Source organism: Neopelma chrysocephalum, unplaced genomic scaffold (assembly GCF_003984885.1).
Source record: "Neopelma chrysocephalum unplaced genomic scaffold, ASM398488v2 Primary Assembly neopelma1_74, whole genome shotgun sequence".
NCBI classification, from domain to species: domain Eukaryota; kingdom Metazoa; phylum Chordata; class Aves; order Passeriformes; family Pipridae; genus Neopelma; species Neopelma chrysocephalum.
Window position 1 is genome coordinate 8,710,472 of NW_020897735.1, and position 18,261 is coordinate 8,728,732.

The following is an 18,261-nucleotide window of genomic DNA, read 5'->3' on the forward strand; positions in this document are numbered from 1 at the left end:
AGCACCGCTTGCCAAGTCTTCACTAACAGACCTTCCCCACACAGTCCCTGTGGCCTTACAGGGACCGACCCCCTCCGAGCTCAGTGGCCTGTTCCTGGCTGGAATTGCTGTGCTGTTGCTGCTCTCAGATGCAAACACATGCTTTCAGTGCAGTGCTTGGAGGTCGACTGTAAGTCACTGGGCTTTCTGTAAGAAATGTTTTCTCAAGTGGGAACTGTTGGAGATCGATAGTATTAACAGCTACACAGGAAAGGTCTCCTTGCCTGGGAATAAAGCAGATTATTTTGGTCCCTGATTGTCTCAGACCAGCACATAGCAAGGCTGTTCATGGAAGTTGCTGGCATTGAGGAGTGGAAAGGTTCAGCTGCACCCAGGGCTTGAGCTAACAAAGAACTCTTTGCCATGTAGGAGAACAAAGCCTGATTGCACCTAGCAAAGGACTCATGGAGCCTGGCCTGCACAGAGCTCAGCATCCCCCATTTTCATTCTGGTCTAGTTTGTAATCAAGTACTGGTTCTGAATGCAAATGGAGATCAAGTCTTCATTATAGCTTGGATTTTGCTTGCTCAAAGATAAAGGTGCCAAGTCCAGCTTCCTGACTCTGCTGTGGATATGCAAAGAAAATGCTAATTTCCCCAGTAGGTGGCTAGGAGAAACACAGAGCTGGTGGACAGCACCCGAGATGCAGATGGGGTGTGATAGCAAGTGTGGAAGCCAGGAGATGTTCCCTCCCTGCAGCACTTACCCAGAGCAGGTGTTAGTCATGCAGATGTAGCTTCTCCAGATTCTCAGCAGCAAGCTGGATTCCTCCTTCTCCTTTGCATAAGTATCCAGCTGGGAGAACATACTCAGCATCATCTCCTCCACATCCCAAGGTCATGGAGGCTTTAAAGGAGGAGGCTGCAGAGCAGCACCAGGTGCTGGGAGTGGGGAACCACTGTAGGTCACACCTGGCCCTCCTGGGAGCAGGGGCTGGGTTGACTTAGTTATTGAGTTGAACATGTGGGACCTTCTCTCCTCAGCCTTCTCCATGTTTACCTCACCTGCTCTGGGCCTCGGGAGCACCGACATTCCCTCTCCATCCCTGCACTCAGGTGGCTCCCAGCCCGCCTCTGCCACCTCCACTGTGCCATCCTCCTTCTCTTGGGCTACCTGCACTAAAATAGCATCCTTACATAAACACAGTGTGTTGCATTATTTAGAGGCCAGAAACCCTGGCACCTGCCTTTGTCAGAGCCTCAGCATGGCCGTGGGATTAGGGTTTCTCCCTGTCTCTGTGCCGTGCCAGTGTGAGCCCCTGCCAGGACCCTCATTAAGCCCCCACCCCACACACTGCAGCCCCCGCAGCCTCACCGTGGTGGGTCCTGCCTGTCTCCCGTGGCCATGGACTGCTCGTGGGCTGAACAGTGCTCTGCTTCCTCAAAGAACACCATCACAAACACACCTGTGAAGAGCCACAGAAGAACAAAATTTGCTTTCAGTTTTCATTCTCTCTCCAAGCAGCCCTGTTAATCACCCCTGTTCCATCTCTCCCTCCTGCTTCTCTGAGAGCACCAGCTCCTCTTTTTCCTCTGAGAACAGCTTAGCCAAAATACCTGAAGTGATCCAGGAGCATCTCCCCTGCTGTGGCCTGTCAGGCTCATGGGGAGGGGTGAGTAGGGCTCCAATATACAACAGGGATTTTGGAGCAAGCAGCAGAAATCCTCAGTTGCCTCCTGCTCGTGTCTTTGTAGGAGCAGTATCTGGTGGCCTGGCCTGGCCCTGCCAGCGAGGTGCTGAGTAGCTGTCACTTGGCAGAGAGTGGCTGTAACCAGAACAACTGAATGAATGAAGTAGAAAATGAACATTCTTGCTTTGTGAGTGAGGAACAGACACACAAAATGCTCCAGTACCTTCCCACAGCCATACAGGGGGTCTGGGGCTTTTCCATGAAGCTCTGAGCTTGCTGCAGAGTCCTGGCTCCTGCTCTTTAGAGCTCTGTTGTTTGAACATTGATGAACAAGGTTTAAAGCAATCCAGTCTCCTACCTTGCTTCTTGTCCTACATATCAGTCTGGAGGACAACTAGGATATGAAACATGTACTAAACCAGGACTTTCTCTTCAGGGCCTCATGACACCAATGTTTATAGGGAAATAGAGAATTACTTGAAGGTATTGCAGTGTATAACTGCAGTTTCACTTCTCAGGGTTATTTCAGGTAAATCTGACCTGCTTCTAATGAAATTAGCACTTTTTATCTGCAATAACCTAGCAGCTCTTCCAGGTAGGGACCATTTTCATGCTCATGTGCACTCTGCCTGGTACATGGACTCCGTTGGGGTGGGGTCCCAAGACACTACTTCATTACTGAAGCTAATTAATCATCCAAGGCACTGCAGAGGGAAAAGGTAATTTGTTTTCTCCTGCAAAGTGAATAGAGGTAGAGAAGAAAATAAGCTTCCCTATGAGCTGGGGTTGGCCTGCCCTGGCCAGACAAGGACTGAAGGGCCATGTGTGGGAAAGCTCCCTATTAAACCTGGGGACAGCAGGGAGCTCCTGGAAGTGACAGTCACACAATGGTGCTTTTGTCAGAGAGGCACCAAAGGCCAGATGATGTCACCTTGTGCTGGGCTGTGAGGCTGCTTGTGCCTCTCAGGATGGAGCTCAGCAGCATTGCACTATCTCTTTAATAGGGAGGAGGCAATGAAAAGGCTGCTTTTATCCCACCCTTTTTTAAAGCAGACAAGTAGCTTTGTTCTAGAACAGTCTGCGGGTTTTCAGAGGTGGAAAAGACTAATTACAGAGCTTCTGCTAGCCCTGGTCTCCCCACCAGCTCCCATCACCTGCAGGAACCCTGCTCACCCCCATGAGTGTAACTCTGATCACTGTCTGCTCCACATCCTTTGGACTGGCTCAGAGGAATATCTGAACTCCAGCCATGTCCTTTGCCATCTCACTTTAGGTGGAAAAATCAAGTTATCCTTAAAGGCTCTATGAGGCCTTAAAGGCAGTCTGAGACCTCCCAAGGGTAAGATCTATTGAAGATGAGGAGAAAGGAGATGAAGAGGAAGGCCTGTATTAACATGTCCATCTGAATGCTGTGAAGCAGGATTCCTCAGATGGCAAAGGAGACCTGGATAAAAAAGAGCTCTTTCCCCTCCTTCTCCTTACCTGACCAGCCAGGGCAGCATCCTCACAGCCCCTGCCCGAGGTCAGCCAGCACCACTGGCCACCCAGGGATCCTCTGTGATGGGCTGGGGTCACATTTCCTTGCTGCCCTTCCAGGGACTCCCAGAAACCCAGGAGGGCTGTGATAGCTCCTCAGCTCGCTGCGTGGGCAGCAGTACTCGGCATCTACAGAGGGTTTGCTGGATGGTGGAAGGAGCTAATTTAAATGAGAAAAAGAGACTTTGGGTATGTTGCCAGCATTCTTCTTGCCTATTGTACTCCCCCTTCGGTTTCTGCTTTCCACTGAACAGTTTTATGTTTCCAAGGATCATAAATTCTCATTTTTCCACTGGGCAGGAGGTGCTCTCCTGGTCTGTAGCGCTTCCTGCGTCGCTTTTGTGTCCGTGTTGCCCAGTTACTGCAGCACAGCCCCAGACTATGCCTGGCCACAGTCACAGCGGCCACGGCCCCAGGAGCGTGTGCTCCGACGGGCACGGGGAGTTCAGAGGATTCAGACAGGCACATCCTTCCCCAGAGGGACAAAGGAAGGGCCATAACCCAGCGGTGTCCAGACGGAGCCGCGGGGAGGCCAGCGCTGACCGGTGACGGCAGCGGCTGTCACAGGAAGGTGGGATGTGATGCTGAAGGGGGGATCAGAGGCTGGACCACAGCCTGCTGTCCAAATGGTGTGGGAACTGACACTGCTCCTTGTCAGCTCTGAGGCGACACGCAGAGCTCGGCTAAGCTGCGCTGGCTGGGAGAAGAACTCTGGGGTTTTCTGTAGCATCGGCTCCAAGGGCAGCACTCCCAGCACCCGCCGTTCAAACAGCAGCCGAGCTCATGCCCTGTCCTCCCTGTCCTCACAGTGTCAGTCACTTCGAAATTAATCACATTCCTGAGCTTGAAATACTTGGATTCATCATGGTTTTAATTCCTAAGGTGGCCCTGGCATAGTCCCGGAGGTCGCACACCACAGTGGAGGGAAGGATGCCAGGCTGGGAGCAGGGATGGGGGTCCTGCCAGGGGGATGCTGTCGGGGGGCAGAGCCAAGCTCATTCCCACCTCCTCATTGCCATGCTCCCTGTGTCCCTCTGGCAGGCTGGGCTTGGGAAGGGGCTGGGACTGGTTATTGTTGAGGGGTTGTTTATGGACACATAGATCCTGCACCCTGCCAGGCCGGGCCGGGGCGAGGGGAGGCCGAGGGCAGGGCAGCAGGCTGAGGGTTGGCTGCAGAATTTACGGCTGCAGGAAGAAGTCGTCCATTTCCAAGCCTGTGGCATCTTCCTTTGGGCATGCAAATAAGTCACAGTACCCAGCTGTGATTTGGAGCATTGACACACTTCTGTTTAAAAACCTGGAGAGCCTCTGCCTTGATTTCCCTTAATACAAGTTAAAACACCATTTGAACCATGGCCAGGAGCATGTTCTGGCCCTGCTGCTCCTTGTTAATGAGGAAGATGCATTTTTTGGAAGCAGAGTCTGCCTCCAAGACCTGCAAACTCTCTATTTTATGACAGTTTTCATTTGCATAATGAAGGCCCTGATACCTTCGGTAATTAATCACATTAAGAATTGCTTCCTTGAATAACTGTATTCATGCAGGTTGTTCCTAGTGCTGGAAACTGCACATGATTTCCAATGTGCATTAGCCCAACTTTCATCAGCAGATGGAAGCTGGTAACTGCATGTGTAATTTATATCTGCTTGGGTGGAATTATCCAATGAAATATGCATCACACGGCGCCATTAACATTTCTAGTCATACAGTCTTTAGCTCGTGGGTAAGTTAATATTACATGCCAACAGTGTCTGGGACCGTATGAAAGGCAAGGACTTGAACATGGGGATTTAAAAGCAGAAATGGAAAGTATTCCAGGTCAGACATAGAAGATATAGAATTAATGACGCTGCTAAAATAAATGAGATTAATTGCCCTTTTTTGACCTGCATTTTTTTTAATAAAGTCTCCCATCTTGCCTCCCTAGTTAAGAAAGCTGCCAGGCTGCTGAATTGCTGCCTGCAAGGGCAACTGCAGATCCTTTAGCATCCACAAAGCTCTCCCCCATAGGACACCACAAGCAGCAGGGGAATAACGATTGAATTGTGGAAGGCAGCAGAGATAAATGCTGCTGTGTGGGTTTGGATTGTCGGTAACCTTGACAAATCCGGGGGAAAAAAATCACGTCAATTCAATAGTAAGAAAAAAATCAGTGGCTAGACTTCACTTTGATGACAGTGCCAGGAGCCTCATGCCGGGATGGAGGTTGGTTTGTGCATGACCATTTTATAGGAGAAAGTCTGCAGCCTTTGGGTGCGTTTTTCCATGGGCTTTTTTGTCCTTACATAAATCACGGTTCATTAAAATACTGATTCCTGCTTGATAGGAAGCAATTAAATAAGTGACGCTGCATCCCACCTGCCTCTTCTGTGGAGAGGTGGGGAGAGAGTCCAACCCGAGCTCACGTGGGGCTCTGCCCATCCCTGCTCCTGGAGCACGGTGCTCTCACCCAGCTGGTGTTCCTGCTGCCTGTGCTAGGACATCCTACAGCTCCTGCTGCCTCAGGGGTTTCACCCTTCAGAAAGGATTTTGGGGCCCATTGAGTTTTAACTGTTTTGGGGCCGAGCTAATTCCGACCACAGCTGGGCCCCCAGCCCTCCTGTGCCCTGACCAGGTGCTCCCAGGAGGATGCAGCAGTGGCCACGAGCTGCGTGGAGTGAGAAGAACCAACAAACTCCTTCCTCACTGAGGATGCTGTGGCAAAGGGCCACATCCAGCTCACAGTGCTGTGCAGCTCTGCCTGGAGCTGAACCCTGTACCTGTCCCGAAGCCAGGCTGGGGAGGTGCTGTGTGGGAGCTGGCTGGAGTTCCCTGGGATTAGAGCCTTGCCATCCCTCCTGGCAGCACCCGCAGATGCGCTGCCGCTGCTCCCAATTGTTCCTTTCTGTCCGAGAGAGAAAGAAAAAGCATCTCTGCAAAATCCAGGCTTGGACTTTGCTTAAAGCCTTTGAGTAAAGAGCCTTGTTTGAATGTAATTGCACCCCTGTTGCTACAATGGGAAAATACACTGTATTGCTCTTTCTTGGAAAGCTCAGCTAGTATTTTCCCAGCCATTTGTGTATAAAGAAAGATAAACAGCTCTCTAGCGGGCAGAACAGTCTATCCCGGGTTTATTGACATTCACGGAAGCAGGCAAGGAGAAACAGTTTGGTGAGTGCAGGGGAGGGGGAGCAGCTGGGCTGGGGGCACTGGGCACGAGGGGCTGCCTGGGTGGAGGGTGGGAGAAGCCCTCTCAGGTGCTGGCCATGGTGGGCCCATCTGCCTGGCCTCAGACCCGCACACAGCACATCCCTGTGGGCCCCCCTGGCAGTCTGCAGGATGCCCTCACCACCTCACCCTTCCTCTCACTCCTCCCCATAAATAAAAAACGTGTATAGCAAATTTAGTTCCAGGTTCACACGCAATAGCGCTATAGATAGATTTTTAAAGAGCTTGTCTGAAAGTAATAATTCATGGGGAGATCAAAAGGCTGTGGTTTAATCCAGGGTCTGTCTGATACCATAAACCTTGAAGAGTGCTAACAATTCAATGAGCAGCATCAAAGGCCTGATACACATGAAAGCCACCCAATTTTCTGTCTGTAAGGCTTACAATGGGTGCTGAGGAGCTGGGAAGATCTGCATCTTCCCTGCAGAGCTTGGGTGACAGAGCCACACACAGTCCTTCAACTTCAGCCTCCCAAAAGAGGTGCCTGGACTCTGTTAACACCTCAAGTGCTCCCTGCACCTCCACTGCCTGTATAAAGAGATCAGAGTTCTAATTAGGTGTCTAATTACATGGCCTAGGTAGACTTCAGACTGCACTTGGCTGCTTGGCATCACCTTGTGCTCCACATCCACAAATCACACGGGCTGCTTTGGTTCTCCAAAGTGACGTGACAAAGCGGCGGATTTCAGATAGGGAATGCAAAAAATATGGGGTATCAAAAAGCTGTATTTGGAACTGAAAATAGTGCCTAAAATGGGGGCAGGAAGGATGAGTGCTGTAAACACCGGTCCCCAGAGTGGAAGGGCTCTGCCATGCTTCTGACTGACAGTTAAAGCAACATTTAAAAGCCAGTGTTTAATTTTTAACACAAATGGAGGTGAGCTCAGGCTGCAGGCACCTGCAGGTGAGGAGCTGGGGTTTTCTCCAGAGATCCTGATCCCACAGAGGTTAATGTGATTATGCAAATGACTGAGCTATAATTGCGTTACTGCCGCCCATCTGGCCCTCCCTGCAGCTCCTAAGAGATTTTATATTCCCTGTGCACCGCAGCACTGACACACAAGGGATGCCATAAATCACTGCTTGGTGTTTGCTGCCAGTGCCACCTCCCCATCAGACCTCAGGAGCAGAATCCTGCTGGACCAGGCATGGCCAAAACACATCAGGAAAGTTCTTCCCAGATCCAAATTAAATGTAGTCCAGAGGACTGAACTCTACTAGTCCTCTCCCAAGGGATGCTCCTGACAAAGCCAGGATCTGCCCCACATCCCAACTACAGCAGCATGTCCTTCCTGACCTGGTTTTTCTTGGTAGAATAAAACAAATTCCCACCTCCCTCAGCAGCTGAAATTAAACTAAACCCTGACATTGTCACGTAAGACACTGACTACCACACGCTGTCCCAGGTACCCCCCAGTACTGTTTTAAACTTGGATTTTTCTTCTCACCAGTATGAATTCAAAGCCAAGAACATTAAGAAAAAGAAGGTGAGCATCATCGTGTCCGTGGACGGGGTGAAGGTGATCCTGCGCAAGAAGCAGAAGGTGAGGCTTCTCCAGCCCAGCCAGGGCCCTTGGGGCCAGGGCACCTGGGATGTTGGCTATGACCATGTCTGGGTGTTACTGCTGCTCAGGGTAGTCACACTTCTAACCAAAACTGGCCTTCTCTTAAAAACCACTCAGAATTTTCACAAGAAAACGCTACAGTTTCCATCCAACTAATAACAAAACCTTGCTCAAAAAAAAAGAGTGTGACAATTACACCATGGGAAGAGGATTGGTTTTCTTCTATCAAAAATTGCCAAGCTCTAAAGAAATACAGTTTCTTTTTGTTGCTAATACCAGTAAGCTTTTTCCATGCTGCCTGGTCTGAGCACCCCTCAGCTCTTTGCCCAGCTGAGCTTCCCACCGAGCAGCTGGATCCAGATCTCCTAAGCCCCAGCTCAGGGCCTTCTTCCCCAAAACATGGAACTCTTCTGCATATTTGATGCTATAAATTAATCTTAGAGACCATTTTCAGCCCTGAAGGCTGTGATCAGATATGATAAATGATCCAAAAAAATCTATTTCCATCCAAGATACTGTTAAAACAGCCACTGCTCATCTAGTCACGCTATAGCTTGGATTTTGGCTGGGGTCAAACACACCGTTCCCCAGGTTTCCTACCATCAGCATGGTGGAGTTCCACCTTTACCTGATTTACTGTAATTTTCTTTCTGCCCTCTTCTAACAGAGAAAGGAGTGGACCTGGGACGAGAGTAAGATGGTGGTGATGCACGACCCCGTGTACAGGTACGTGGCAGGGGATTCACACCAGGGAGGCCCAGTCAGCCCTGGGTGATGTGTACCATCCTCCCACCTGCTGAGATACCTCCACCACGGCTTTCCAAAGGACCATCTAAAATTAACGAGGGTACAGAGTTACTGCTGATGGGGAATCCTTTTCATACATTTTTGAGAGCGAGATGGACTGAGCTCGCTTTGAAGCTGGCTCTGCTTTGAACAGGGTCGCCCAGGTGACCCCCAGAGGTGCCTCAACCCAGATTAGTCTCTGATTCTGCCTCTGAAGACAGGCCTCCCATAATTTTCCTTCAGAGCATGGTTCTCTGTGTGCTTCTGAAGAAAGGCCTTACTCTCAGGTGTAAGTGCTTGCAGGGAATTAACCCTTATGGACGTGGTAAGAGAGCACTGACTTTCCATAGCGCCTGCCGTGGGATCTTGAGGAATTTCAGGGACCACAAGCCCCATCTGGTGCCTCAGGAGCCTTCGGGGATGTGAAGGCAACCCCAGTGATGGTGTGTGGCCTGAGGACACAGTTAAAAGCACAGAGTGCTCCAGGCTGTTAGATCTGCCAATAAATAATTGTATCACGAGCACAGAGCCCACAGGACTGGGATCCCCAACACTGGTTTTAGGGGTCAGAGCCCTTGGCAAGGAGATAAGGAGCAGAGGATGTGCTGATGCATTACCCATGCCCACTTCTTACCTCTGACTTTCTTTAAAGATTATTACAGGATCTTCAACAACTACTCCAATTGCAAGTTCAACACCCAAAAAATTCCAGTGACAGAAAAGAGGAGAAGAAAAAAAACCTTTCAAGAATCCCTTTGGTTTCTTCTCTGTTCGGAGCTGAACTCACTTGTCACGTTTTTACCCAATTAAATCAAACATATAAAAAAGTCTTCAAATATGGTTTTGCAGCTCAGGGAAGAGAGTCAGCCTGAATATCAGAGAGAGAAACCCTCCGAGTGCACTCAGCATCCCTGGGAGAGGCTTTTGTGCTGTGCCACCTGCCTGCTGCCCAGGGGGCAACCTGTCAGGTCCCCAGACTGGCTGCCCCGAGGGGCAGGACACTCACCATACGGGCGGTTCTGCCACGCTGCAGCCTGGGCAGGGGTTAATTGCTGGGGCTAAAAATAGCCCCACGCTTTACAAGACTATAGATTTTTTCACTTTCCCACAGCATCTTTAAAAAGCTTTTTCTTGCCTCAGGAACCAGAAGGTTTTCCATCAAGCCTGAAACACTCTCTAAATCCATCCTTCAAAATTGCAGGAGGGGCTGTGCAGCAGCACCGCCTCGTTCCTCCAACCCTGGGGGCTGTGAGCCTGCCCATCCTGGGGACCCACGGGAGCTGAGGTGGTCTGGAGGGCAGAAAATCCCCTGGCTGCTTAATTCCCTTTGTCTCTCTCCCACCTAGAATCTTCTACGTCTCTCATGACTCGCAAGACCTGAAAATTTTCAGCTACATCGCAAGGGACGGCGCCAACAACTCCTTCAGGTGCAACGTCTTCAAATCCAAGAAGAAGGTAGGATGCTCCCAGGGCTGCACCCTGGCCATCCCTGGGAAAGAGGTCTATGAGGGACCTCACTCCTTGCTGTGCAGGAACCTAAATAGCTGCTGGGTTAGAGGGTGCAGATCCCTGGGGAGACACTGAGGCAGCGCCGGTGCTGGACATCCCCAAAACAACATGCCTGGTGCTTGTCCCCTCCTGCCCAGCCCGGGCAGCGGCGCAGTCCACGCAGGGATAGGAACACCAAGATCCAGAGCGGGGGAACTGGGAGCCCCCGGCACAGGAGGAGGCCCAGCAGCGTGGGGCAGGTTCCCGAGTGCCCCGTGGGTGGCGGGGCGGTGGCGGTGGCAGCGCAGCCACCCTGGGCTGAGCCCCGCGGGGTTGCTCCGCAGAGCCAGGCCATGCGCGTGGTGCGCACGGTGGGACAGGCCTTCGAGGTGTGCCACAAGCTGAGCCTGCAGCACGCCCTGCACAACGCCGACGGGCAGGCGGACGGGGCCAGCGACAAGTCAGCCGAGGAGCAGCCGCTGGAAGGTGACTCATGGCTCCCCTGGGGCCCGGGCAGACCCCCCACCCCTCGGCAGTGGGGGTGGGGGTGCTCTGGGGTGGACAACTGCAAGGTTGCACCTCCCTCGTGTGCTTCGGGGGCATGGGGAATCTGCCCTGTCTGCCTGCTGGGCACTGGGGAGGTGGAGCCCCCTCATCCAGCAAGCTCAGGGTCTGCAGCCCCTCGGCTGCCCTGCTCCCTCCCTCCGGCCCCTTCACCGCATGCCAAGACTTGGAGCAATCCTGGCTGTTGTCCCTGAGCTTCCCCCAGCTCCCAGCCCTGCGCGGGGCCCCGGCTCTTCCTGCGCTCCTGCACGGGGAAGGGGGGCTCGGGTTCATGTGTCCGTCTCGTTTGAAGTCCACCAGATCAAGGGCTCCAAGATCACGGATGTGGACGAGGTTGGCATCGACACTGAGGGCATCTGTATGTCCGAGAGGGGACCCAGAGAGCTGCCAGGTGCCAGGGGGGACCTTGGCATGCTGAAACCTGGGCAAGCCTCAAAGGATAAGAACGGCCAGGTAATGGGGGGAGGGCTGGGGGACGGTCCATGTGCTCTGCCGCTGCTGGGGTCCCTCTGCTCAGGGTCATTGTATCATGGCTTCATTTGGAGGCACTTTCATGGAGACCCCATTGCAGACACCCCACCTCTGGCTCCCTGCTCAGGACAGGCTGTTTAGCTCCCAGTTTTCCCACAGCAGGGCTGTATCAGTGCTGGGGCAGGGCTTGAGGCGAGAGGCAGGAGTGGGGCCGTGGCGCATGGCTGAGCAGGCTTCAGACACAGCCCAGGGTGGATTTCTGTGCCCCCAGAGCTGCTCTGCAGCAGTTGCTTGTCCAACTCCCTCAGCAGCAATCCTCAGCTCCCCTCACCACCCAAGCCCAGGGAGCAACATCCCAAGGGGGCCCAACCCTGACAGCACAGGTACCCGGGGCACGTTCAGCACGAGCAGTGGTTTTGCCTTAATGAGTGGCTGCTCCACAGAGCTCTGGGAGCACTTCCCGAGGGCCTGAATGGCATCGCTTCAGCTCACACAACCGTATGGCTCGCAGGGCCTGGCTGAAAACAGCTGCACTGACATGCACTCCATGGGATTCCATTGCGTGCCTGGAAAGGCCGGGATTTCCTGTGCATTCCTTCTGGCGCTGCCCAGGCAGGGGAGGGCAGGGGCAGGAAGGGCTGCAGGCACTGGCAAATGCTCCAGGCACCGGGATACCGCCCAGCCTGAGCAGCCACATCACGGAAAGGTGGTGGGGTGTTTGGGTCACTTCCTGCTGTCTCCTCCCAGGGGGACCTGCCCTCCCCAGACACAGCCAATGCAGCCCTGCCAGCTCTCTGGGAGCAGGAGCCGCTCCAAAACACACTGTCCTGGGGATCACACAACATGCAGAGCCTGACACCGAGCCCAGGGCTGCCCCCTCAACATCCCCCTGAGTGCCAGGGGTGCAGGGGCCCCTCTGCTGCACTGGGGTCAGAGCTGTGGGGAACCACAATCCAAATCCCAGCCTGAGCTGGTCGATCCGCTCACCTGCCCATTTCTTTGTGCCCAGGATGCCGAGAACTGCTCCCTCCACCTGGCCAGCTCCCAGCAGCTGCTCAGCCCGAGCAGCCCCTGCTCCTCGGCCTCCATCACCCCACTGGCCTCCCAGCACTGCCTCCAGCTGCTCCAGCAGCAGCTCCTCCAGCAGCAGCAGCAGACGCAGGTGGCTGTGGCCCAGGTACGCGTCCTGCCCTCCCCTCAGGTGGCACCAGCCCTTCTCCTCTCCCTGCTCCAGCCTGGCCTGGCTGGGCTGACAATGGGGCCGGGGCCCTGGCAGCACTGCTGGCAGCATTCCTTGTGGCACAGCTCACAGCAGGGTTTGCAGCTCCCCTCGCAGCATCGCTTGCAGTGCAACTGGCAGCATTGCTTGTGGCATCAGCATGGCTGAGCTCCCCCACACCCGGGGCTGGCTGCACGCACGACCTCACACCGCTCCGGGAGCGTGGCAGGGTCCGGCAGAGCCCCCAGCTCCCATTTCACCCTGTTTCATCCCATTTCTGGATGGAAATCATCCCCCCTCAGTGACTCTACCCCCAAACCAGCATCAGAGCGGGGAGCCCCGCGGCTGGGCACCTCCCCTGCTCGTTTCTCGTTAGCGGAGGGACAACAGACCCCACACACACACACCCGGGGGTGCCGCCGCATCCCCCTCCCGCCGCTGGACCAGCTCGGGGGGGTCACCGGGGTGCCGCGGCGGGGCCGGCAGGGGGCGCTGTGGCGCCGCCGCTCCGCCGGTCCCGGGGATGCTCCGGGGATGCTCTGGGGATGCTCCGGGGATGCTCCGGGGATGCTCCCGGGGATGCTCTGGGGATGCTCCCGGGGATGCTCCGCCCGGCCCGGCCCGGCCCGCATCATCCCTTCCCTCCCCGCATCGCCCCGGCCCGGCCCGCAGGTGCAGCTGCTGAAGGACCAACTGGCGGCCGAGACGGCGGCGCGGATCGAGGCGCAGGCCCGGGTGCGGCAGCTCCTACTGACCAACCGCGACCTGCTGCAGCACGTCTCGCTGCTGGTGCGGCAGCTCACGGTGCTGGAGGCCCGCGAGGAGCAGCGGGACGAGCACCGGCAGCCGGGTGAGCACAGTGACCCCCACGCACACACTAGGGTTGTTTGGGTGCTGGGGTGCCCCCAGCTCCATCCCTCTGGACCATCTGCCCGCCCCTTGTGGTCACAGGGAGCAGTTGGGGTGCTCCCAGTACCATCCCAGCAGGCTCTGGGTGGCTTTGGGGCATTTCTGCACCCCTCAGTCTAGGGGAGGTTCCCAGTTTTCACATGTCCCTTTGTCCATCTCTCACAGTTGACCGCTCCTTGCAAAACCTGTCCCTGGCCCAATCCCTCTCCCTGAACCTGAAGAACCACTACAGCCTGGACGTCCACCTGCCGTCCACCTCCACCCCTGCCAGCATCCTGGGCAGCCCCGTGGCCCCCGGCTCGCTGCCCACCCTGGGCCCCAGGGACTCCTACCTCAACCTCGTCAGCCTGGACAGGGGCAGCCACCGCTACAGCAGCAAGGAGGGGGACGAGTGCCTGGCGGTGCTGGAGGGGCAGGACGGGCTCAGCCGGCGCGTGGAGGGCTCCGAGGTCAGTGACTTTGCTCTGCTCAACGGGAGCAGCCGGCAGAAGGCAGATGACACAGACAGAGGGGACGAGGACAGGTAGGATGTGCCACCTCTGCATCCCACCAGCTGGCCCAGGGACACCCTGAGTGGTGCAGGTAAGTACTTGCCCATCACCTCCTCTCTCTCTTCGCCTTCCCAGGCACCAGCCGCCCATTCCCAAGCTCAACCCGCCACCGCCCATCCTGCGCAAAAGGTCAAGCAAGACCTCCCCGAGCCTGGAGGTGGAGGTGAAGCCTGAGAGCGCTGCCAGCCTGAGTCTGCCCAGTGCCAGCATCTCCAGCCTCACCAGCATCACTGCCAGCTCCCTCACCCTCTTGGACTCTGAGGCAAGGACTCCCGCACGGAGCGCTGCCTCCAGCATGGAGCCCGGCCCTGCTGGGATGTGCCAGCGCAGCCTGGGCAAGGACAGGACTGGAGAGAGCGGGCCAATGTCCCCCTTGGCCAGCATCCGTGACCCAGCAGCCAGCGAGGCCCTGGCCAAGGAGTTGGCAGCCCTGGGCAGCCCCACGGACAGCTCCCTGCCCTTCTCCCCTGTGGACGACACCTGCTTGCACATCAGCTTCTCCGAAGATGAGCTGGACACTGCCGTGGGGCCCAGCAGGGTCCTCTCTTAGTGGGACTACAGTGGGTGGCAGCTGGTGGCAGCAGCCCCGGCAGCTCCATCCACAACTCTGTGCTGGGGTTGGGGGTCCCCTTGCTGTCCCCATCCCACATAACAGCTCCCCCCACCACCTACGGGGCCACCGCACAGGATGGGACCTGGCCAGCCCTGCCCTTGGTCTGCACCAGCTCACACTGCCATCCACTGTCCTGTCCCTGCTCACACAGCCAGGGATGCTCCACAGCAGAAAATCCCTGGGAACTGAAGGGTGGAAGCCCTGGGCAGGGCACGGCGCAGGGCTGGGAACACCCGCACGCGAGGCTGTTCTCCTTCACCGGTTGCTGCCCTTGGTAGCCTGAGCAAGGCCTCGTGGCACAGCCACAGTGTCACTGCCCTGCCCAGCTCCCCAAGGCGGGTCCCAGGCTGCCACCCCACTGCCACCACGCTGGGTCTCTCCAGAGCAGCCTGTGTCTACCAGTGCCACGCTGTGCCCAGCCCAGCTTTGGGGACAGCAGTCCCCCCACGGTGAAGCCACCACTGCCTCCCTCCACAGGTGCCTTTTCCCACTCTCCAGCTCCCCCTGCCCACACAGGCTGGGACCACCCCCCTGAGGCCACAGATGGGTGCAGGGCTGGCCCTAGGAGCCTGTGGCAGTGGGGGGTGACCCTCAAGGAAGGGAAAGGGTGCATCCCATGTCTTGGGCTCTTGCTGGTGGCTGCAGGCAGGAGGCTGTTCCTTGCACTGGTTTAGGGTGTTACAGTGTGGTTTGGGTTTGGTCTGGGAAGTGTGACTGTCCTGGAAGGAGTTAAGGTATAAGGAAGAGTGTTGGGTGAAGGGCAGGTTTTGGGGAGGGAACAAGGGGATGCTTATCCACCTTGGGTGGTTGTGAGAGGGTGTTGGGAAAGTGTTGGAGAGTCGAGTTGGGAAGTGTCGAGCAGAAATGGAGACTCGGGGCAGCCACGCTGCCTGTCCCTGACACTGCTGCTCCCACGGGGAGATGGGGGTGACAGGACATGCACCCCAGAGTGCCATGGCAGTGACAGGGCTGGGAGGGGGCTGGTGACGGGGCTGGGGGCTGTGAAGCTGGGCTGGGCTGTCCCGTAGTGCGGTAGCGACAGCCCGGCCCGTCCGTAGGATGACGTGTCCGTTCACTGCGGCTCCGTAACGGACTTTTAAAGGAAAAAATAAAGGTGTCGGATTTGCAGAGCCAGTGCTGTGTCTCTGCCCCACGGGGCCCACACAGAGGGAGTCCTGAGCCTGTGGGGTCAGACTCCAGACTGTACAGATATTCCCAAAGAGGGAAGATCCCTGCTGGGAATGACGGCTGAGCCCCTGAGCTGCCAGCCCACTCCCTACACCCTCCCCATCCTGCAGCCCCAGTGCAGGTCCCAGCAGCCCCCTCTGCTCCCCCTGGCAGGGCCGGTGACAGTGGGAGGTCCTGTGTCCCCACACATGCTGCCACAGGGCAGAGGGATTCCATAGTCAGGGATGGGCCCATCTCCAGTGAACCCCTGCTGTCCCAGGCCCAGCAGCACCCCCACGGGCTGCATGGCACCGACCACTGCCTGCCACAGCTTCCACCAGGATGCCCTTCCTAGGCCCCATTTCTGCTCCTGAAATAAATCCTGGCCCCAGCACACAGGATGTGAGTACAAGACGGGAGAAGGCAAATGGCAGGCAGGTGGCAAAGCTTGATGCAGGATGGGATGGGACCAGTGGCATGCCAGGGTTCTGGGACACCCCAGGGGCTACCTGCAGCCAGGACAGGCAAGAGAGCCCCTGCCCTCCTCAACACCCTCACCCTGCAGTGCGAGGAAGGGAACCCATGTGCGATTCAGCACTGAGGCTCTAGGACAGACCCTGTGAGATCCTCCCCCCGTGCAGGAGGGGGGACTCAACTGGAGGGACCCAGCACCCAGGACCTCTGGGGTCCCAGGGCTACTCTCCACCCCCCCACAGAGTGGGTACAGTCTCCAGCAGGACAGAGTGGGGAACAGGGAGCCCTTTCCCTGGGCCTACCACAGACATCTGCCAGGGGGGCTGCCTGCATGGGGAGGGGGCACTTCCAGCCCAGAGCCTTATTATGCTTCCTTCATGGGAAGAAACTTTTTCCTTTGCTGTCTGCTAAGCTGCTAGCAATCATCAGGCAGGCAGGTGGTAAAGATTCATATCCATCAAACAATGCCATTTAGTTTGTAACCTGTGACTAAATCTGGTGTTAGCTTTAATTTCAGAGTCTGCTTTAGGGCTCGCTTGTTAATCTCTATGCAAAGCAGATGAAATGAATATGCAGCATTTTGGATGTAATTGTACGGCTTCAATTCAGCACTATAATTTTCCAAACAGGATCTTGCAATCAAGCTTCTATTCATTAGTGTATAAACAATTTAGTTTCTCAGCTCTCCAGTATGCCAATCATCTCAATGGAGTGAGCATCTCCGACAGAAAGAGGAGGAAAGTTTCCTTTGTGTAACAGAGGTAAAAGTTGCTCCATACTTCACACAATTCCTGCCCGGCAATCCAGGCCATTCCCACAGAAAGGGGCGGTTCCTGGTGCCCCCACAACACTGACCAGCTGCAAGCAGCACCCCAGGGAGTGATGTCCCAGTGATCTCCCAGCTCATGTAGCCCCAGGCCCCTCAGGAATTCTGCATGTGAGACCCCAGGATGAGGCTGCCTGGAAAGGTGAGACCATGCAGCAACACAGCACGTCCCAGTGATCTCTGGGGCTCCTTGGGTGCCCCACGACTCCAGAAAGAGACAGTCACCCCAGGCAAAGCCCCCTCCACATTCCCATCTCCCCACGCAGCGCCACAGGACAGGGCACGGGGGACACCCCACACCTGGGGCCAGTGGCAGCTCCTCCATGGAGGACGGGGCCAGGATCACACAGGGCTGGGAGTGGGGCAGGTTTTGATCTCAGGGGCTCGGCACCCCCATGGCTGGTGCTTCCCTCAGTGGGGACCCGAGTGTCCCACACACCCACCAGCACATCCAACACCCGCCACATCCCCATCCCTCCGCTCCCGCCGCCGCTCCTCGGAGGTGAGGAGGGACCAGCCCGGAGCCTCCACAAAGGGAAGCGCCGTCAGCGGAGCCGCTCAGCGCGGTCCCCGTTTCCAAATGAATATCGACAGCGCTAATTACAGGCCGCCATGCAGACAGCTTATTAGCTTGTCACAAAAAGACGGTATTGAACTCGGAGCCCGCGGTATTCACGGAGCGCAGCAAGACGCTCCCCAGACAGCGCAGCGAACCAGGCAGGCGAACAACCTCCAGCAAAACTAATTACTTCCTGATTGTCTATGGCCACCCACTGGGTATAATAGTATAGACTAAATTTGGCATATACATAACTAAGCACTCGGCACCAATTTGGCGTACAATAATCATCCTCTGTGTTGCATAATTAAAATCTGATCACTTGGAATAATTATTTCATATTCCCAGTATCGGGTGAGGATTGCATAATGTGGCAGGAGCGTGTGCTGGGGAGTGGAACCATCCACTTCCACGGGCGTGAGCCCCCCAGGAAGGACATTATGGCTCCAGGCAGGGCAAGAGACCTGAGAGATCTGCTCTGCCTCTGACAGTGCCAATGACCCTGTGATGGCCCAAGGCTGTCGGTCAGCACCAGCTGTGGAGGAGCTGGAGTCACCTTAACCAGTGCTGAGCACGGCCCCAGTGGGGCAGGACTGTACCCGCCAGGACAGGCTGTCCCCGTGTCCCCACGCAAGCACTCTCCACATTGACCTTTC

At 55.8% G+C, this 18,261-nt stretch overlaps 1 protein-coding gene across 1 annotated transcript in view; it reads left to right on the forward strand.

The window, feature by feature from the left end:
* Positions 1–14,602, forward strand: part of LOC113969548 (carboxyl-terminal PDZ ligand of neuronal nitric oxide synthase protein-like) — a 28,167-nt gene extending 13,565 nt beyond the window's left edge. Inside the window, exons 3-11 of the mRNA XM_027687383.1 lie at positions 7,865–7,957; positions 8,646–8,704; positions 10,111–10,219; positions 10,597–10,738; positions 11,109–11,269; positions 12,297–12,464; positions 13,179–13,356; positions 13,581–13,938; positions 14,042–14,602. Of these exons, the coding sequence (XP_027543184.1) occupies positions 7,865–7,957; positions 8,646–8,704; positions 10,111–10,219; positions 10,597–10,738; positions 11,109–11,269; positions 12,297–12,464; positions 13,179–13,356; positions 13,581–13,938; positions 14,042–14,516 (1,743 nt within the window). The 3' untranslated portion in view covers positions 14,517–14,602. The remainder of the gene's footprint in view (positions 1–7,864; positions 7,958–8,645; positions 8,705–10,110; positions 10,220–10,596; positions 10,739–11,108; positions 11,270–12,296; positions 12,465–13,178; positions 13,357–13,580; positions 13,939–14,041) is intronic.
* Positions 14,603–18,261: the final 3,659 nt, after the last annotated feature.